This window comes from Ambystoma mexicanum, chromosome 1q (assembly GCF_040938575.1).
Source record: "Ambystoma mexicanum isolate Mex_15411 chromosome 1q, UKY_AmexF1_1, whole genome shotgun sequence".
Classification (NCBI taxonomy): Eukaryota; Metazoa; Chordata; class Amphibia; order Caudata; family Ambystomatidae; genus Ambystoma; species Ambystoma mexicanum.
Window position 1 is genome coordinate 850,183,376 of NC_090922.1, and position 22,617 is coordinate 850,205,992.

Consider the following 22,617-nt stretch of genomic DNA (forward strand, 5'->3'; position numbering starts at 1 on the left):
CGTTCCGATTGCCCCTGTTGGGGCCTTTGTATAAAAAAGGTTGTGTACTTGGATTCCCTCTTCTTTGTCTATAGTTCGGGTTACCTCTTCCTCTAGTTGGTGGATTACCGGAAGGGCCTGGGTTGGTATTATCTGGGTCATTACTGGAGTTACTCGAACTATATGATGTAGCTCTAAATCTAACTCGTCTATTTTGGCGTGGCTGGCCATATGTAGGTATTGCTTGTGTTTTATATCCATCTTTAGTGTAGGGGTATGCTTTCTCGTGTGAGTAGTTGGCAAGGTCTTTTTTAAGTCTTTGTATTCTTTCTAGGGTGTTTGTTTGTTTGAAATTTTTCATTTCTTTGTCGATTTCTTCTATTCTTTTCTTTAATGCATCTAGAGCGATCAGTTTTTTAATGTCGTCTTCTAATTTTTTAAGGTCGATCTCTATTTTGCTTGTGGTTTCTTTGGCTGTGTCTATTATGAGTATAAGCCAGTCTCTCCCGCAGCGATTCGCAATATAGCTCCATTGTAATACGAATTTAGGGTTGTCTAGAAATAGTCGTGGTTCATTTGGTACAGTTAACCCTTGTGGTAGGGCCTTGTTTTTAAGATATTCTAGCATTATGGCTCCATGTAGTTCTGTTCTGATCAGTCTTTTACGTAATTGGATTATTTCATCCCAATCGTTAAGTTTGTCACTATTTTCTTCTAATTCGCTATTGTTAATGATTGAGACGGCATTCATAAGTGCCGTGGCATAATCATCGCTATAAGCGAGTAGTCTTTCGTCTGTCATTTTGAACAGAGCTAAAGAGGTGTATATCTTAGATATTTAGTAAAGTCAGTAGGCTCTGGGGTCCCTCTCACAAAGAGGAAAGAACGGATCACTACACTGAGTGAGTCTCCGTGACTAATTAGCCACTATAGAAGAGGGAAAAACAATGAGGAGATCCCAAATGTCCACAAGTGTGGAATCCTACCTTAAATTTGGGAGAGTTAAAGGATTAGCAATATAAGGAAGGTAGGAAAAGGGAATTGTCAACAGTCACTTATTCTATAAGTGATAAATTCACATTTAGAAAAGATATAAAAAAAAAACTTTAATAGTAATTATTTTAAGTTAAACATTGTACATATATAGATACACAAAAAAATTTCATTTTCAAACACTCTAAAATGCATGCATGGTCAAAACCTTTACAAAGACTAATTAAGACTCATAGTTCTAAAAAAATTAGGAGCATATGGTGGTCTAGCTGTTAGTATTTAACCTAAGCTTTGGGTCCTGTAGTTTATCGTAGGGTATTTGATCTTGTTAGATCTCTAGCTATTTCTGTGCAATCTAGTTAGACTCATAGATTGCCAACTCAACATGTTTCAGTCCTCTATATCGGGTGTAGGGACTTTCTTCAGGAGTAGTCTTAAACATCCATATTGAGTGATCAGGCAGATGGTCTGGAATCTTCTTTAGGTGAAGAGTCTTTAGTTAAAAAGAGAAGTGACTGTTGACAAAACCAGAAAACCAGAGTCAATATTATATAGTATTCTGGTAACGCAATTTAGGGTGTTATGAAGCGGAATTAGATAGATAAATTACCTTTCCGTTCTTGTGTAGGGGCTCCCTTTGTTGGTAGAGATAAATCCACATATGTTGGACACGTTCTCTTAGGGGAATATGTATTATTCCTTAGGTACCTGAAATAGGTTAAATAAGGGAGTCATTAGATCCGTTTTTCTCTTTGGGTCGGGATTAGCCAAAGTCCTAGGTAAACAACCTAATGTTGATTTAGTAGCCATGATGTAATTGGCGTATATTGCCTTTCATTCCTACCTTTTCAGGCGTGGGTAGGGTATTTCTTTCTAGTCTCTAACGGACGCTTGGAAAGTCGTCGCTGCGGGGCGGGCCATTTGATTTTCAAAACTCGTGTGCGGCGTCTAGAGGGTCAAAAGTACCTATTAGTTATGCCGTTGTGTCAAATGTTATGATGCGGAAACCTGTTGTTATTATAAAACTGTTTACCTTTGTTTCGCGGCAGACTTGCGTGTATGTGCCCTTTCCTGGTCAATCCCTTGTTCCTAACTTGCGAAGGGTGTTCTCCTGGGCGGTCTGGTTGATGAGCCGCCGAACGTCTGTTGGTGCCGTTGGGAAACCTGAGTGGGCTGCCATGTTGGGTGTATAAATACATGAGTGCCTAGTTCTCTGTGTTAGTCCTTCTTTTGTGGTGTTGTAACGTCCTACGAGGATAGCTGGCTAGTGTCTTATTTTACTGGCAATCAGGTTCGGTGTAGTGAGAAACATTAGTAGATCTCTAGCAAAGTAGTTCTATTGGATGTCGTTTTTTCCAAGTAATTCAGAAATGAATATTTAGATTTTAAGCCATTCAATGGACTCGTTAAGTCCTTTCTTATCACTTTGTGTTATAAAGATGAGTCTTTGTTCTTTTTTAAGAAGAATTCTGCTTTTAGTATGGTGATCGTTCCCTTTGATCATTAGCAATACGGTCCATTTGAAATCTTCGTATCCGTGTTTGGCTTCTGAAAAATGTTTTACTAGAGGGGCATTTACTGTTTTGTTCTTAAGACAGCTTTTGTGTTCTTGCATTCTTACTTTTACTTTTCTGTTTGTTTTTCCTATATAATGTTTGTTGCAGGGGCAGGTAATCATATAGAGGACATATTCCGAATTACAATTTGTGAACTTTTTTTGTTTCCACATTTCTGGTAGTCCTATATCTACTTCTTTAGTTTGTTGTGTTTGTTTACACATCATACATTGACCGCATGGATAATGGCCCACTATTGGGTCGTAGCCCCAAATTTGTGTGAGGCTTGGCGTAGAGGGTCTAATAGTCTTTAGTTTGCTATTGCTCACTCTGTTACCTATAGTGGCTGATTTTTTATATGCAAACATAGGTGTTGGTATAGATGAATTGCCCTTTTTAAAGATTTTCCATTGTTTCTTAACTATTTGATTGATTTTGAGACTCAAGTTAGTGAAGGTATTCACATATACAAGGCGATCGTTGGTAGGTTGTTTACACTTATCTTCCAATAAGGCGTCGCGGTTGTTATTGAATGCTCTCTTTGCAGATTTCCTCACTAGTTTTTTAGGATACCCTCTTTGTCTAAGTTTTGCAGCTAGGTTCTCGGCTTCTTCTTCAAATGCTGGTTTTTGGCTGCTATTCCTTTTTAGACGTAAAAATTGGCCATAGGGTAAATTGTCTCTTAAATGTTTAACGTGATGGCTTTCGTAATGTAACAGGGAATTTTTCTCTGTGGGTTTGTGGAAAGGTTTCACTAGTAGTCGGCCTTCTTCATGATAGATAGTAAGGTCTAAGAAGTCGATCGAATGTTTTTGAATGTTGATAGTAAACTGCAGATGTCGATTGCAGCTATTAAGCCAGTTAAGGAATTCTTCAGCTTTTTCTGCTGTTCCTGTCCAGACCATAAGTATATCGTCAATATACCTTGCCCACGATTGAATATTGTCTTTAAATGGGTTTGTCATGTAAATGTATTGTTTTTCGAAAAATTCGACAAACAGATTTGCTAGGCTGGGGGCCATAGTGGCTCCCATTGCTGTGCCCTCAACCTGTTGGTAAAAGGTTTCGTGAAATTCAAAATAATTTCGTGTCAGTGCAAGTTCTATGCACCAAAGGATGAATGAACTTGGTACAGGGTCGTTGTCTAGTCTGTTGAGTAGAATTTCGCTTATTGTTTCTAATGTGGCTTGTTGTGGAATATTGGTGTATAAAGAAACAATGTCTAACCCTATTAAGTAGGAATTCTCAGGGTTATATGGTAGATTTTCATACTTAATTATCACGTCTTTGGTGTCTTTTAAGTATGATTTCATTTTAACCACGTAGTCTTTCAGATAGTGGTCCGCGAATTTAGAAAGAGGTTCCAAAATGGAATTAATACCCGAAACTATAGGCCTACCCGGTGGATTAATTAATGACTTATGTATTTTGGGTAGGCAGTAGAATTTTGGTACGCTGGGTTCTGGATTGTTTAAAAATGCCCATTCTTGTTTGCTGATCCAGTTCCTTTCTAGAGCTTTGGTGGTTTTCAGTTCTATCATTTGTTGTAAATCTTTAGTGGGATCCTTACTTAGTTTTTTGTAATAGTTTCCATTTGCTAGTTGTTTTTGACATTCTGCAATATAGTCGTTCTTATTGAGCATTACGATCGCTCCGCCTTTATCAGCTCTCTTGATGATAATTTTGTCATTAATTGCTAGTGATTCCATGGCTAGTCTTTCTTGTGTCGTTAGATTATGGTACATTGGTATATTCTGTTGTTCTAACTTGGTAACGTCTGCCAGGACTTTCTTCTCAAAAATTATTGATTCTGGAGAATAAGTGTAAGTTGGTGGACAGAAAGTTGAAGGATTCCTTAGGCCTGAATGGTTCACTGTATTAGGTTCTTTTGGTGTGGCTGGTTCTGTGGCGAAAAACTCTTTAAGTCTAATCTTACGCATGAATTTAAAGAATTCCATGCGGAACTGGAAAGGGTCGTGTTTATTAGAGAATACAAACCCTAAACCTTTCTCCAAGAGTTGTTTTTCAGTGTTGGTTGGTTCATAAGTAGATAGATTGACTAAAAGTTGTTGCCGCTTCGGAGGTATCTCTGGTCTCCGTTCCGATTGCCCCTGTTGGGGCCTTTGTATAAAAAAGGTTGTGTACTTGGATTCCCTCTTCTTTGTCTATAGTTCGGGTTACCTCTTCCTCTAGTTGGTGGATTACCGGAAGGGCCTGGGTTGGTATTATCTGGGTCATTACTGGAGTTACTCGAACTATATGATGTAGCTCTAAATCTAACTCGTCTATTTTGGCGTGGCTGGCCATATGTAGGTATTGCTTGTGTTTTATATCCATCTTTAGTGTAGGGGTATGCTTTCTCGTGTGAGTAGTTGGCAAGGTCTTTTTTAAGTCTTTGTATTCTTTCTAGGGTGTTTGTTTGTTTGAAATTTTTCATTTCTTTGTCGATTTCTTCTATTCTTTTCTTTAATGCATCTAGAGCGATCAGTTTTTTAATGTCGTCTTCTAATTTTTTAAGGTCGATCTCTATTTTGCTTGTGGTTTCTTTGGCTGTGTCTATTATGAGTATAAGCCAGTCTCTCCCGCAGCGATTCGCAATATAGCTCCATTGTAATACGAATTTAGGGTTGTCTAGAAATAGTCGTGGTTCATTTGGTACAGTTAACCCTTGTGGTAGGGCCTTGTTTTTAAGATATTCTAGCATTATGGCTCCATGTAGTTCTGTTCTGATCAGTCTTTTACGTAATTGGATTATTTCATCCCAATCGTTAAGTTTGTCACTATTTTCTTCTAATTCGCTATTGTTAATGATTGAGACGGCATTCATAAGTGCCGTGGCATAATCATCGCTATAAGCGAGTAGTCTTTCGTCTGTCATTTTGAACAGAGCTAAAGAGGTGTATATCTTAGATATTTAGTAAAGTCAGTAGGCTCTGGGGTCCCTCTCACAAAGAGGAAAGAACGGATCACTACACTGAGTGAGTCTCCGTGACTAATTAGCCACTATAGAAGAGGGAAAAACAATGAGGAGATCCCAAATGTCCACAAGTGTGGAATCCTACCTTAAATTTGGGAGAGTTAAAGGATTAGCAATATAAGGAAGGTAGGAAAAGGGAATTGTCAACAGTCACTTATTCTATAAGTGATAAATTCACATTTAGAAAAGATATAAAAAAAAAAAAACTTTAATAGTAATTATTTTAAGTTAAACATTGTACATATATAGATACACAAAAAAATTTCATTTTCAAACACTCTAAAATGCATGCATGGTCAAAACCTTTACAAAGACTAATTAAGACTCATAGTTCTAAAAAAATTAGGAGCATATGGTGGTCTAGCTGTTAGTATTTAACCTAAGCTTTGGGTCCTGTAGTTTATCGTAGGGTATTTGATCTTGTTAGATCTCTAGCTATTTCTGTGCAATCTAGTTAGACTCATAGATTGCCAACTCAACATGTTTCAGTCCTCTATATCGGGTGTAGGGACTTTCTTCAGGAGTAGTCTTAAACATCCATATTGAGTGATCAGGCAGATGGTCTGGAATCTTCTTTAGGTGAAGAGTCTTTAGTTAAAAAGAGAAGTGACTGTTGACAAAACCAGAAAACCAGAGTCAATATTATATAGTATTCTGGTAACGCAATTTAGGGTGTTATGAAGCGGAATTAGATAGATAAATTACCTTTCCGTTCTTGTGTAGGGGCTCCCTTTGTTGGTAGAGATAAATCCACATATGTTGGACACGTTCTCTTAGGGGAATATGTATTATTCCTTAGGTACCTGAAATAGGTTAAATAAGGGAGTCATTAGATCCGTTTTTCTCTTTGGGTCGGGATTAGCCAAAGTCCTAGGTAAACAACCTAATGTTGATTTAGTAGCCATGATGTAATTGGCGTATATTGCCTTTCATTCCTACCTTTTCAGGCGTGGGTAGGGTATTTCTTTCTAGTCTCTAACGGACGCTTGGAAAGTCGTCGCTGCGGGGCGGGCCATTTGATTTTCAAAACTCGTGTGCGGCGTCTAGAGGGTCAAAAGTACCTATTAGTTATGCCGTTGTGTCAAATGTTATGATGCGGAAACCTGTTGTTATTATAAAACTGTTTACCTTTGTTTCGCGGCAGACTTGCGTGTATGTGCCCTTTCCTGGTCAATCCCTTGTTCCTAACTTGCGAAGGGTGTTCTCCTGGGCGGTCTGGTTGATGAGCCGCCGAACGTCTGTTGGTGCCGTTGGGAAACCTGAGTGGGCTGCCATGTTGGGTGTATGAATACATGAGTGCCTAGTTCTCTGTGTTAGTCCTTCTTTTGTGGTGTTGTAACGTCCTACGAGGATAGCTGGCTAGTGTCTTATTTTACTGGCAATCAGGTTCGGTGTAGTGAGAAACATTAGTAGATCTCTAGCAAAGTAGTTCTATTGGATGTCGTTTTTTCCAAGTAATTCAGAAATGAATATTTAGATTTTAAGCCATTCAATGGACTCGTTAAGTCCTTTCTTATCACTTTGTGTTATAAAGATGAGTCTTTGTTCTTTTTTAAGAAGAATTCTGCTTTTAGTATGGTGATCGTTCCCTTTGATCATTAGCAATACGGTCCATTTGAAATCTTCGTATCCGTGTTTGGCTTCTGAAAAATGTTTTACTAGAGGGGCATTTACTGTTTTGTTCTTAAGACAGCTTTTGTGTTCTTGCATTCTTACTTTTACTTTTCTGTTTGTTTTTCCTATATAATGTTTGTTGCAGGGGCAGGTAATCATATAGAGGACATATTCCGAATTACAATTTGTGAACTTTTTTTGTTTCCACATTTCTGGTAGTCCTATATCTACTTCTTTAGTTTGTTGTGTTTGTTTACACATCATACATTGACCGCATGGATAATGGCCCACTATTGGGTCGTAGCCCCAAATTTGTGTGAGGCTTGGCGTAGAGGGTCTAATAGTCTTTAGTTTGCTATTGCTCACTCTGTTACCTATAGTGGCTGATTTTTTATATGCAAACATAGGTGTTGGTATAGATGAATTGCCCTTTTTAAAGATTTTCCATTGTTTCTTAACTATTTGATTGATTTTGAGACTCAAGTTAGTGAAGGTATTCACACATACAAGGCGATCGTTGGTAGGTTGTTTACACTTATCTTCCAATAAGGCGTCGCGGTTGTTATTGAATGCTCTCTTTGCGGATTTCCTCACTAGTTTTTTAGGATACCCTCTTTGTCTAAGTTTTGCAGCTAGGTTCTCGGCTTCTTCTTCAAATGCTGGTTTTTGGCTGCTATTCCTTTTTAGACGTAAAAATTGGCCATAGGGTAAATTGTCTCTTAAATGTTTAACGTGATGGCTTTCGTAATGTAACAGGGAATTTTTCTCTGTGGGTTTGTGGAAAGGTTTCACTAGTAGTCGGCCTTCTTCATGATAGATAGTAAGGTCTAAGAAGTCGATCGAATGTTTTTGAATGTTGATAGTAAACTGCAGATGTCGATTGCAGCTATTAAGCCAGTTAAGGAATTCTTCAGCTTTTTCTGCTGTTCCTGTCCAGACCATAAGTATATCGTCAATATACCTTGCCCACGATTGAATATTGTCTTTAAATGGGTTTGTCATGTAAATGTATTGTTTTTCGAAAAATTCGACAAACAGATTTGCTAGGCTGGGGGCCATAGTGGCTCCCATTGCTGTGCCCTCAACCTGTTGGTAAAAGGTTTCGTGAAATTCAAAATAATTTCGTGTCAGTGCAAGTTCTATGCACCAAAGGATGAATGAACTTGGTACAGGGTCGTTGTCTAGTCTGTTGAGTAGAATTTCGCTTATTGTTTCTAATGTGGCTTGTTGTGGAATATTGGTGTATAAAGAAACAATGTCTAACCCTATTAAGTAGGAATTCTCAGGGTTATATGGTAGATTTTCATACTTAATTATCACGTCTTTGGTGTCTTTTAAGTATGATTTCATTTTAACCACGTAGTCTTTCAGATAGTGGTCCGCGAATTTAGAAAGAGGTTCCAAAATGGAATTAATACCCGAAACTATAGGCCTACCCGGTGGATTAATTAATGACTTATGTATTTTGGGTAGGCAGTAGAATTTTGGTACGCTGGGTTCTGGATTGTTTAAAAATGCCCATTCTTGTTTGCTGATCCAGTTCCTTTCTAGAGCTTTGGTGGTTTTCAGTTCTATCATTTGTTGTAAATCTTTAGTGGGATCCTTACTTAGTTTTTTGTAATAGTTTCCATTTGCTAGTTGTTTTTGACATTCTGCAATATAGTCGTTCTTATTGAGCATTACGATCGCTCCGCCTTTATCAGCTCTCTTGATGATAATTTTGTCATTAATTGCTAGTGATTCCATGGCTAGTCTTTCTTGTGTCGTTAGATTATGGTACATTGGTATATTCTGTTGTTCTAACTTGGTAACGTCTGCCAGGACTTTCTTCTCAAAAATTATTGATTCTGGAGAATAAGTGTAAGTTGGTGGACAGAAAGTTGAAGGATTCCTTAGGCCTGAATGGTTCACTGTATTAGGTTCTTTTGGTGTGGCTGGTTCTGTGGCGAAAAACTCTTTAAGTCTAATCTTACGCATGAATTTAAAGAATTCCATGCGGAACTGGAAAGGGTCGTGTTTATTAGAGAATACAAACCCTAAACCTTTCTCCAAGAGTTGTTTTTCAGTGTTGGTTGGTTCATAAGTAGATAGATTGACTAAAAGTTGTTGCCGCTTCGGAGGTATCTCTGGTCTCCGTTCCGATTGCCCCTGTTGGGGCCTTTGTATAAAAAAGGTTGTGTACTTGGATTCCCTCTTCTTTGTCTATAGTTCGGGTTACCTCTTCCTCTAGTTGGTGGATTACCGGAAGGGCCTGGGTTGGTATTATCTGGGTCATTACTGGAGTTACTCGAACTATATGATGTAGCTCTAAATCTAACTCGTCTAATGACTCCCTTATTTAACCTATTTCAGGTACCTAAGGAATAATACATATTCCCCTAAGAGAACGTGTCCAACATATGTGGATTTATCTCTACCAACAAAGGGAGCCCCTACACAAGAACGGAAAGGTAATTTATCTATCTAATTCCGCTTCATAACACCCTAAATTGCGTTACCAGAATACTATATAATATTGACTCTGGTTTTCTGGTTTTGTCAACAGTCACTTCTCTTTTTAACTAAAGACTCTTCACCTAAAGAAGATTCCAGACCATCTGCCTGATCACTCAATATGGATGTTTAAGACTACTCCTGAAGAAAGTCCCTACACCCGATATAGAGGACTGAAACATGTTGAGTTGGCAATCTATGAGTCTAACTAGATTGCACAGAAATAGCTAGAGATCTAACAAGATCAAATACCCTACGATAAACTACAGGACCCAAAGCTTAGGTTAAATACTAACAGCTAGACCACCATATGCTCCTAATTTTTTTAGAACTATGAGTCTTAATTAGTCTTTGTAAAGGTTTTGACCATGCATGCATTTTAGAGTGTTTGAAAATGAAATTTTTTTGTGTATCTATATATGTACAATGTTTAACTTAAAATAATTACTATTAAAGTTTTTTTTTATATCTTTTCTAAATGTGAATTTATCACTTATAGAATAAGTGACTGTTGACAATTCCCTTTTCCTATTGTCCTGCCTGCCCCAGACACAGGGAGCAATGCTATAACAGCACAACACACCCAGAAATAATGTTTACAGTTAGAAATTATGTTTGGGAAGAAAGGAGGATAAAGTGGTATCTAATAAATTGAGCAATGGATAAAGTTTAGTTTTTGGGATGGACTGTGAGGACCACAACACACATGGACCATATTAGTTCATTTCCGTTAGCGATTTTAACATTTATGAAAAAGTAATTTGCCTTAAACATATGCCTGGTTTCTTTACCCCCTGGTGCAGAGCCTTCCTATTTTAAGTTTTAAAATATACCTCTTTCTACTTTAATCAATTATTTATCATGATTAATTGTGTAATTAAGTTATTTTCCTGACAAAAAAATGGAAACAAGTTTTTGAATGGAATTTAGGGTCTATATTGGGATGTGTTCGTGGGGAATGTGCAGAGCCGTTCACACACTAGTTGTGCATGACCTTTGTATTATTAATATCATAGGAATGCACCTTTCAAAAAGTAGGGTAATGTTTAACATAAATACATATGCATAGATATACTGACCGATGCACTGTGGAGGGGATGTCCACCTTCCATTCAAACACGTTATGGTTTCTGAGCCGTAAAGTATGTAATTTATCTTGCAGTTGTATGTAACTTTATCACCATTGTGATACACACGCTGTGTTGCTGCTTCTACTATGTTATCCAGTTCAGGAGGCTGTGGGCATGTTAGTCGAATCGCTATAAAAAGAAGAAATTATTAAACATTCAAAACTTTTAGTATCAAATGAACCACACCAAAATGCATATACATTTAACAATATTAGTGGCATAAATTGATAAATATTACTGAATTATAGAAAAAGGTATTCCTTTACAAATGTTCCTGGAATTATTCTTCTCTACCAAATTAACAGCCTATTGAATACCTAAGCGTCGTGGAGATGTTCTGGAAGCATGAGGGATATGCTTTTTGAGCGACACAATAGGAAACATTATTCACCAGTGACTGCTGTTCTCCTAGTCCATAGTGCCCTTTTCTCCATACTGATGGGAATACCACCTCAAGAATGAGGGTAGAACCTGAGCCTTCAGCAAAGCAGATTCCATACACACAAGACACATGAGCCAGGCAGCATGTGCCACAACACCCTTGTGCCTCAGCCCACTTGAGTGTGACAAGGCACCAAACATGAATCCTTCTCTGCATGCTTATTTCAGATTGGCACACTGATTATTGAGGCTATGGACTTTGAACATATCCTGAAGGCCAACGTCACTACTTTGAGTGTCCAACTTACTATACTCTACTTAGGGATATAGTTATAAATGGAATGGAATATCTTTTGATTGTAAATATTTACCAAATTCTGTCTTGTGTCTGTCGCAAGTTCATGACTGAAAAGTGGTGGCATGAGTTAAGATGAACATAGTGGCTGATAGAGGTGTTGCGTGAATTTGGATTTGGGGAGAGATTTGTGAGATGGGTTAAGATACTGTACAAAGACCCCAAGGCAAGGGAAAAAACGGGCAAAATGGTCTCAAGAGCTTGGAACATACAGAGAGGAACCAGACAGGGCTGTTCCTTATCGTCCATGCTCTACATTCTGGGGCTTGAACCAATCGCAATTTACATAGGAAAGCAGATCTGGGACGTGGGAATACGGGTAGGCGGGAGGTACCATATCATATCGCTATATGCAGATGATATCCTGCTCTATCTGAGGGACCCCCAGAACAATGTCCCAACCATCCTAGAAGTACTGGATAGCTTTGCAACCATCATGCATCTCGAGAACCCTTACTCCCCTGAAATACCAATTATGGCAGAAATGAGAACAACATTAACCGACCTCAACACCATTAGACAGTGGGAAACAATGGGCACATACACCTGGGGGGACATGTATGAGGAAGGGGAATTCAGGGAACTGGAATCGCTGCATGAGAAAGAGGGGCTCCCAAGGGGACAATTCTTATGGTACCAGAAGCTCAAACATGAGGCCAAAAGGAAGTGGGAAGAATGGCCAGCAGAGCCAACAACAAACCCCCTAACGACGGAAATGTACAATTTGAGCGACGGGTGGAGGCCAGTGTCAAGGCTCTATGCTCAAATAAATGATAGGCCCAACCCCCGTAGCATCACACTAAAAATTAAATGGGAAATGGACATTGGCGAACGCATCACTGACAATGAGTGGCAAAGAGCACTGAAACACCCAAAAGAAGTCTCCAGGAACACCAGATTCAGACTAATACAAACAAATGTCCTGTACAGAACGTACATGACCCCCAAAAAAGTAGCAAACTTCAAGAGGCAAACAGAAGCTCAATGCCCATGGTGCACCTGTGAAGAAGCAGACCTAATACACATGTTCTGGGGATGTGAGAAAGCGAGTACCCTCTGGACAAACATAGAACAGACATGCAAGAAAGGTGGAATCAAAAGGTATGCCTGGATCCCGAAGGAATGCCTCCTAGGCACGTACCCCAGACTAAGTAAGATCAAGCATATAGTGAGAGTAATGGACATAGCATGCATACTGGCAAAAAGAGAGATAGCAATGTCATGGAAATCAAAAAGAGGCCCACAATATGCGAGATGGAAGAGGGAAATGGAAAGATGGACAGCTGCAGAGACAGTAGCATGGGGCACGGGGGGGGCCAGGGGAGAGGGAGACACTAATTCCAAATTTGAGCATCGAAGGCAGTAGTAAGAGACATGTTCCTCCCATCTGACGACATGCCCCCATGAAGAGGCGATACGAGAATAAGCAGATGTCACACAGCAAATGGAGAGTTATGAACCCAATCACCCTTGCAGCCACACTAATAACAGAAACAACCAAGCCACCAACCTATCCCAAGACAATAAACAAGCCACAACTGTTAAAACGCATGAAGAAAGTTAATGTTCGGTACTGGTTTATAAGGTTAACCAAAAATGTATTGCAAATGTGAAAACGGCAATTGACATCAGGGGGGAGGGGGGACCAATTACTAAGTTATGTATGATTGCAAAATGCCAAACTTATTTTAAAATAAATAAGTTAAGATGAACATTGCACTTACCTACATACGCACTATTTACTTAGCAGTTGCAGTGTTTAAAAAAAAATATTTGCATCTCTCTCACTTTCAGATATAATGTACTCTACCAGTGATGTCCTTGATGATATTAGGGATGCCATATATGATTACATCAGTGATGTCTTCAGTATGCTTTAGTTTCCAGTGATATAATTTAAAATGTCATAAGTGATGTTATCTGTGATGCCATTGGTGATTTCATCTGTGATATCATCAGTGTGCTCATGGGCTTTGCAATAGGGAGGCTCAGAGTTAGGATGCCATGGCTTCCAGTATGAGGGTTTTTGTTGCATTAAACCTGTACCTTACAACCTATTTAACTAAAGTGTTTTAATAATTTATATGTTTATATATACCAACCTCTACCCCAACCTTGTCCAACAACCCACACTTACTCGCAGGTAGCATGATTTTTATCAGCTCTACAATCATTCTTTCTTCCATCCCAAAGGGAGTGTGCTAGACACACCCAAGCCCCCAGTAGGGGTTATGGTGGGCATATAGGTATAGAAGAGCAGATACCTGTCACAGAACATCAAAGAGAGTGGACAATGAAGCCCTGCAGTGGGCCAGCAAATCTCGCTCATCTACACGGGACTTATTTACTAATGCCATACATGTATAGAGAGACCATTGTTAAATTTACTACCAACCCATTCCTTATTGAAACATGTACAATATAATGTAATACAGTCTACAGAAATATACATAGATGACCCCAAGATACACTTAAAGCACACTTATAAATATTCACAATAAAGAACCCTCAATGAATGCTCTCACACTTTCCTGCAAAGTTAATTTCATATTATAAGAAGAAAAAAGGAATGTAAAAACATTGCAATTATCATTGTGATTACACATAAAACAATTAATAAAAACAGTTACTCGTGAAAACACTTCTATCATTTTCTAGTGGATATCCCTACTTATAATGAATCAATCATGTATGTAAAGCTTTATTAGGAATGCCTCCCAAAAGGAAATTTGAATGCTAATTGGCACTCACTAAAATGCTTCATGCATATCAATGACCCCTTAATTGAATTGTCTCTTACAATATCTTGCCTTTAATACCTTTTCTTGATGCGATATCAAAACCGATACATATTCACACCACACTTCCTTGACAGTAGAGAGCTGAATGCTGACAGCCTGAAGCTGGAGGAATGCCTGAGTTGTACAATGCCAACAATCACATTAAACAATCACAAAATATCAAATCCAATTGAAGGGCGACCTAAAAAAAACCATCATGATATCTAATGCTATAACAAAAGCCTTAAAAGAAATTGGTGTCAATTGGATAATCATGATGCAAACATTAGCCACATTCAAATAAGATAGTTCAATGGGTTTGAGATGCTGGAGTAAAAAGATTGGTGCTACCATATACAGCACATTGACAAAGTATAGTTCTCTCAAATAGTCAAAAGCAGAACCTTTTTGAGACTCTATCGTTAAAATCCAATGTTAATGCTGAAAGAATTCCAACTCTGAAAAATCAGCAAAATTACCCCCCCCCCCCACCTCTTCTCTATAACTAGAATAGAGACAAATATCCAGCCTGGGTCCTCATCTCATCTCTGCCCCAACAGCACTCAGTGATGATCTCGAACAGCACTCCCAGAACCCCTTCCAGAAGCTCTCTTTACATGACTTCAGTATTGTATGTTTTATGTTCCTCCAGCTTCCAAAACATATGCCCAGAGCTTCATCAACATGTTCCCTGAGAATATGTTCACACATTCTAAAGGAACATGAAAACAAATTCCACTGGCTTTCATAACATATTCCCCAAGAATATGCTTTTCTGAAGGAATATGGAATATATTCCACGTGCTGCTGTACACGAGCCCAAAGGCCTGCAAGAGTATCTGACTTTGCCCAGTTGTCATATTTAATGTACATCCAGTCACATGGAGTTCACCAGAACATTTTGTATTATTTAGAGGAACATTAGGGACTATTTACATAAACAAACCAGCCACTGGATCCCAGTCCGTAACCAATATTTATAGTGTTCTCTTGTGTGCCATAAACAAATGATGACCTGGCTCGAAGCTGAAACTGCATGGCAGACAGCAAAGCAGTCATCATTTATTTGTGAAATACAATTCAAATTCAAAAAGAGCCCTTATTTACTGAAATGCTTTCTACAATATATATATATATATATATATATATATATATATTTATTTATAGTGTTTATATACTGCAAACTTGACAAATTATATCAGAGTGCTGTAAAACACTATCAGCCATGACATATAATCAATTTCTCAAAACAACAGTAAAACAATTAGATCAAATATTTCCTACATTAGAAATACAATTAATCATCCTCACTAATAAAATTATCATAAAACCCAGATAAAACATACCGTCCTAATACTCCTATCAGATAATGCATTTGTACTCAAAATCAATTAAAATTTTTATTCCACAACCATTATTTTGCTAGTTTAAAGAATTTTAAATAATCTGATGTCATTCTCAATTCATTTGGAAGTTTTTCCAAAACCTTGCTGCTTCTCCTGAGAATATACAATTCAGGGTACTTGCCCTTTTATATTTAGGCACTTCTAACTTTAGCATGCTGTGTTCTCCAGAAATGTTCAGCTTTTCGGCTACGTAGGTAGGAGTCTTAGAACAACCTGCTCTTTGCGTAACGCTGAGGAATTTAAATATAATCCTCTTTTTCAGTCAGTCATAGTTTATTCAAATAAAAAATCCATAAACCAATTTCTCCAACACAAAAGAAAAATTGGCAACCATCACACAATCAAGAAATTAAGTATACATCAATACAATCAATTAATACAATAATGTTATACAGTCAATATTATTAAAAACGACCTCAGCATCATCATCACCATGGAGCATGACATAAAACACAATAACTGTTTAAATTACACCCTAAAATAAATAAAACCTGAGGAAGCCATTTCATCTAAGCATTCAAAATTTGTTTTTTTTTAATTCCATGCTCTCAAGTAAACGAGGAAGTCCCAAGCAACAGGACATGATTCAGCCTGTAATCGAAATATCAAAGCTGGCCTACATTGAATACATTTTAGTTGCTTCAGCAATGGCATAATTGTCTGCTTTCCTATCTCCTTGTAACATGCAGAAAATAAAACAAAATGTAATAGATCCTCAACTGCTGCGCCACAATATGGACAAATTGAGTTTGAAACCTAACCCTGCCAAGACATAGTATTTGCTCGCAACATCAAACAATTAAAGCATGCTCTAGTCAAGACCCAGCAATCTGCTGGGTAGTTGCTCTGTGTCAGATAGGAATCTATTTAAATATGCAACCAGTGTAGGATTTTCAAAATTGGCATTACATGATCATATTATTCTTGCCCCCACAACTGTCTGGGCAGCAGCATTGAATATTGCTTTCTATGGGCCTGAAGCAATTTTCGGAAGACCCATTAACAAAGCATTTCTGAAATCAATGCATGTCATCACCCATGATTTCATAAGAAGGCAGAAAAGAATGTCTAAAATAAAAGGTTTCACTGCTCTTAATTTGAATTTATTAATACATGGCCCAAGGGATAGTTTTGAATCCAGTATACATCCAGAAGTTTTCACAGTATCTTTCAACTCCACCTCCTCCATTTCCATCACCTTTGTCTCCATAAACCAGTCCTTAATTTGAAGAAGTGGTGCTCTGGGAGAAAATATTAAAACATCTGTTTTTGCAGGATTTAATTGCAAGAAATGTGCAGCCATCCATTCAATGATCTCCTTTAAACATTTTCTGAAATGATTAACGGCTGCTTTTGCATACATCTTGATATATAGCTGAGTATCATCGGCATACTGGTGTATATGCACTCTATGTTTGCTGGCTATTTCCCCTAATGGATCCATGTTTAAGTTAAACAGAATTGGTGATAGAATCGAGCCTTGTTGTATGTTATATAGATCCTTACTAGTAACTGATCTTTCTTGACCAATGTAGGGAAGCCATGGTATCAAAGCAAGACAGACACATGTGATCATAGTTCAAGGGTGTTTATTAAACTATAAAAATGGGTGCGAAAAACACCTAATCGAAACGTAAATCTAAGATGGGAGCAAGCAACGACCATCAAATAATAATACAGCCCTAGTGGAGCCTAGTCAAATAAAAAGGACCTATACTACAAAAACCTATTGCCAATCCTTACTGCTATGCCAAAAAATAGTGTGGGGTAATGTTCACAAGAAAAGAAAGACATGTTCACAAAATGATAAGTCAGGATGTTATGGCCGGGGTCTCCCTTCCCCGCATTTTTAGCACGGGTAAAGGCGGGACTCTTGAGCACAGCACACTCCTGAGCTTCTCCAGCACAAGCTTACAGTTCCTTTTCCTTGGATATCAGGGCCGTCTGTGCCTAAGTCTCTTTCATGCAACGTCTCTTGCTTCAGAGAGCCTGACATGTCAAAAACAACAAAACAGAGGTTCCTTATGCTAATCTTCATGTTGGGTGATTACTGTTCACCCTAGGATCCCTCCTCAGCCGGTCTCCAATCCTTCTCTGCACGATAGCCTCACTCAGTCGGGCTCAGACCAACCACTCACTGTGGACTTCCCTCAGTCGGGTTCACTCTTGTCGTTACAATGTTCACAGGAGTATTATTCTTCAGCTTACTTCGCAGGCATCCCTCAGTCGGGTTCACATTTACCGCATTAACACTAGGTCTTAATCTCATCAGAAAGTGGGGTTCCCTTCAACCTAGCTTTCACTCGGCATCCCTCCATCGGGTTCACATTTGCCACAGTTCAACACAAAGTCATTCTAGACCCCTTAGGTTCTTTCCTTTACCTAAGTATGGGTCACAGCCCCCAGTCAGGCTTTCTTTAAAGCTCCCTGTCAGGGTTTCCCTAAAGCCCCCAGTCAGGCTTTGCACAGTTCATTCACCACAATATTCTGGGGTGTGTTAGGGTTCACCCCACTTCGCAGGCATCCCTCAGTCGGGTTCACGTTTGCCCCCACAATGTGTCAAAGACTTTCTACTGTACAAGGGTTTTGGTTTGACCCTTGTATGACAACTCTGACACCTCACGCTACCCTCCCGTAAGGCCTCTTGCTACTTGTTGCATCTCCTGGTTCGGGAGAGGGGCACCAGTCAGAGACCTTCAAATGTGCGCCCATGTTGTGCCGGACCACTCTATCTCTGGTGCCAGTTTCCCTCCCAAAGGTTTAAAAGGTCTCCCTCTACCGGGCTTTGATCCCTTCCAAAAAGTTCACAGGGATCTCCCTCTGCCGGACTCGGAGCCTTTGTTACGCTCACCTGGCTCCCACAGGGACGTCGATCGGACCCGAACAGCTGCAATCTCCTCCAAGTGAAGCGTAGTGCATAGATGACAGACTGGACTGGCTCGCCTAACCTCGTCTGCTTGACCCGTAGAAGTATTCTCCTGCAAGTGGAGAAAAGGATTTAGCGACACGTGGATTCTAGTGATGGCACCCCACTGTTCTCCCCACTAATCGCCTCCAATATTCCCTTTCAGTAATCTCACCTTATGTTTTTGAATGATGAGCTCTCCATTCTGCGGGGAATGTAAGGGCGCGTAGATACCAGTTACTTCACTGGTTCGAAGGCCTTGGAAGAGTTTCTGGATGAATATTGACTCCGAGGTTTCTGGCGAGAACCCGTAAGTATAAGGTCCGAAGAGTTCAATATGTCCGATGTTCACTCTTGTCCCATTCCCTTCTTGCGTTGCAGCTGGGTCCAAGAGAAGATTGTCTTGTGGCTGCTGATGGCGTTCAGGTAAAAGTCTGCATTACCCAACACTGTCCGGTAAAAGATGCGTGTATTTAACTTGTTGTTTTCTCTCTCCTTACAGGTGCGGCGTAAGAAGTTGTGGGATGTTTAAGAATAATGGCTCCAGTGGTAAATCAGGTAAGTCTATGGTGGTTGAAAAGAGATTGTATTTGTTGGCTCTCTCGGCTCACCTTATATTTCTTTTGTCCCCTAGATGCTGGAGTTCGGCGAAGAAAATGATGGAGGCAGCGCTGAATCGAAAGATGCTGTGAGGACTGGTGAGTATGGTGCGGTGCTGCAGCTGGCGATGCGACGCGTGCAGAAATAATGTCCTTTCCAGTTCGAAGACGTGATGGATCCGGAATCAGGTAAGGAATTAAAATAATGTCCGTGTTCTAACCTTTCCTTCTTCTTTCCTCTTTTTCTAGGAGCTCTGGATTCGAGGCAGGCGTGGCAGAAGACTGGATGCTGACTGCAGGCACGGTCAGCTTTACGCTGCTGGATGCAGAATAACGCGAAACATGTGCTGCTGTTCGGGCGTGGTTTAAATAGCCTGCAAAGTAGTCCCGGTAAGAAGTTCCCCCAGAACCACACCCGAGTAAAATATAGTCCCTGAAGTACCTCACGCTGGCTTGACTTCATTGCAGCATGGTCTGCATGAGGTAAGTAATGTACATTAGCCTGGCGCTATGGCGCCAGGACCGATTTCCTCTATGAGCCTGGTGCCAATGGCGCCAGGACTGTACCCAGACAGCCCCTAGCCGGGGCTGCTGGGCTTTTAGTAAGCATCTGGATGCCTGCTCCCGGGGCTGATGGGTTTGGTCCGGATGCCCGGGGGTAGGCATCATGACACCCTTCTCCACAAAGCTCACAAGGATCTCCCTCTGCTGGGCCCGGACCCTTCTCACAAAGTTCACAAGGGTCTCCCTCTTCCAGGCTCGGACGCCTCTCACAAAGCTCATGATCTTCAAAGTATGGTTTTGGACTCCCAGTCCCAGAATGTACTTGTGAGAATTTTCTCCCACTTTACAGCTCCCCAAAATGGCATTCCATATCTCGGGAGCTGTAGGAGTCACACAGGGGAGTTTTCAATGAGGTCAGGGTCTTACCTCCTGCCCATCCCATCATAGGTTTGCCTGTCTGGCCCCAGGGGAGGAGTGCTGCTGTAGGTACCACTTGGCAACCCCAGCTGACCCTGGTCTTGCCATCTGGAAGCAGAGCTTCCTCCTCCACACTGCAGTCTCCTCTCAAATAGCAGGACAAGTCTTTGGCCAGTTTTCTCCTCTTTCAGGTCTTCCAGGGCCTCTGCAGCTCAGTAGGACTTTCTCTTTCTCTCCAGCACCTTCCAGCATCCCTGACTCGCTCAAAGTGTGCTTTCCTGCTCTGCCTTTTATGCTGCCTGGGAGAGACAAGTGGAGTCAGGTGAGAGTTATTAAAGAGGGAGGCCTAACTAAGCCTGGCCTCTTTAATGGGACAGTCTGCTGTAGAAAGAGGAGCGTCTGTTTTCTGTGTCTGTGGTAATCTTCATCCTCCCAATCTCTCTCATTCTCGTCTCAGTGACTTTAGAAAAGAACAGAGGGGAGCAATTATGGGGATTGAAGTTTTCACTAGTAAGTTTAGGAAAATCAGTAAAATTACTGTTGAGAAAGGGGGGTAGTCCCGTTGTCGCTCACAGTGAGTTGTCCATGAGAAAGTGTCCGTGTCGGAAAGGGGGGTTGTGTTCCTAAATATTATACCATGCAGGATGGGGGAAAGTATCACAAGGAAGCGGATACTGCGTCTCACCTAGGGTATTCCCCCGAGCGTAACCCCAGGCTCCCCTACCCAGGTGATCCTCCCTAGCTCATCCACCCCCAGGGTTGGGATCTGAGAGCGCCAGCCCTTCCCTGGTCACCTGAATAAGGGATTCCTGGGGTCAACTTGAGAAAACACCCTTAGGTTTCTCACACCAATGATTACTGTTTGAGAGTGGCTGGTAAGAAATGATTGAAACCATTCTAGAACCTTTCCTCCTTTTCCCATTTGGTATTGGAGTATATCCATTAAAACGGGCTGATCAATGGCGTAGAATGCCACTAATAGGTCTAATAATACCAGTGCTCATTCACCACCATCATCCATCATTTGCAAGGCATCATCTATTATATTTTGCGCTGTTTTTTCAACACTACAGCCTTCTCTAAACCCGGATTGAAATGACACCAAGAGATTGTGTTTTTTTAATCCATTCATTAAGGTGAGATGCCACCATTTTCTCTAATACGTTTCCCAAAAAAGAAAGCGAAGTGACTGGACAATAGTTTGATAAAAGGTCTGGGTCCACATTCTGTTTTTTCAATAATGGGCATACATGTCCTATGTTTAGACAATCAGGGAAACACCCTTGGTCTAATGATAGATGGACTAACTCAACAGTGAACGGCCAAAGATAAACACTCCTTAATTTTTGCAGGTGGACACAGATCATCTGCAAAGAATGTTGGTTGTAAGTTTGACATTATTGAATACACTAAATTTCTTAAATGGTGACAGAGATGTGTAGATGTATTGTTAAATGACTACGCGCACCATGTGAGTAGTCAATTAAGGTTCTTTATTAGCGGGCCTGTAGAGACCCCCCACAACAGCTCTGCTCACCAGCCGCTCATAGCAACCCTTTCAAATGGATCTCCGGAGCCTTCCAGGTTCCAATCTAGAAGGCTCGGGAGATGGAATGAGATGGAATATAACACATCTCCCCCTTTACCATATCATAATGCAAACCAATAAAACAAAGGAACACAGTGAATAATAACTGGGAGTTAAAGGAAGAACGTTTCTGAGCACAACCAAGGTGAACCAGAATGCAATAATTGACAAAATACACCTGAAAGAATATTGATGATTACCTAACAGAAAAGAGAGTGCTACAATTTTTTAGAAACATTCACGCACAACCATGTGGGTTCTTTTCTCACTCTTTTGAATGATAAGTCCACATCATAGGAATAGGTGTCTGCTGACACCCCGTTATAACCTTCCTCCCATTTTGGCCATTCACCCATTGACCATACCTCCCCTCCTCCCACTATCCCCACACCATTCCTTACAGCAGAAATTCTTTTTGGACCAATACATTTACTCTCCTCTCCTATCTTACATTCTTGCTCCTTCACTCACTTTTTTCCATCAAACATTTCTTTGGCATTACTTTGACTCTTTTTTATTAAATCCATTATCACTTTTCTATCCACGAACACTGAACTTACCAAATCTAGCACAACTTAGTACCTGGCTCTCTCTCTTTTAATGAGACAAAAGGTGATATTCTAGTCACTGACTGTGGTGTGGTGAAGTAATCCCACATCATGTGGTTTAAAACCTCATTCCATATCAATCTTGATTTCAATGCTAGGTGAATTCCACCCTTAATAAATCTGTTTATTCTTTCTACCGTCCCATCCGCCCTTGGGTGATATAATGCTGTGCAGGTATGCTTAATGGCATAACTGTTTAAAAACCTCTTCATTAACTCTGAACATTGTCAGGGACGATTTCCGTGGGACAACCTTCTCTTAAGAAAATCTTCTCTAGAAACATTACTAGGTCTTTCGCTTTTACTTCTCTAACTGCACTCCATTCCACCCAT

At 40.0% G+C, this 22,617-nt stretch overlaps 1 protein-coding gene across 3 annotated transcripts in view; it reads right to left on the bottom strand.

Annotated features, from left to right (window-relative positions):
• LOC138537982 (coagulation factor XIII B chain-like) overlaps nucleotides 1–22,617 on the bottom strand; it is a 1,433,866-nt gene that overhangs the window by 781,786 nt on the left and 629,463 nt on the right. For all 3 annotated transcript variants that reach the window (XM_069641496.1, XM_069641495.1, XM_069641494.1), the window contains one exon: nucleotides 10,692–10,871. In XM_069641496.1, coding sequence (XP_069497597.1) covers nucleotides 10,692–10,871 — 180 coding nt within the window. The remainder of the gene's footprint in view (nucleotides 1–10,691; nucleotides 10,872–22,617) is intronic.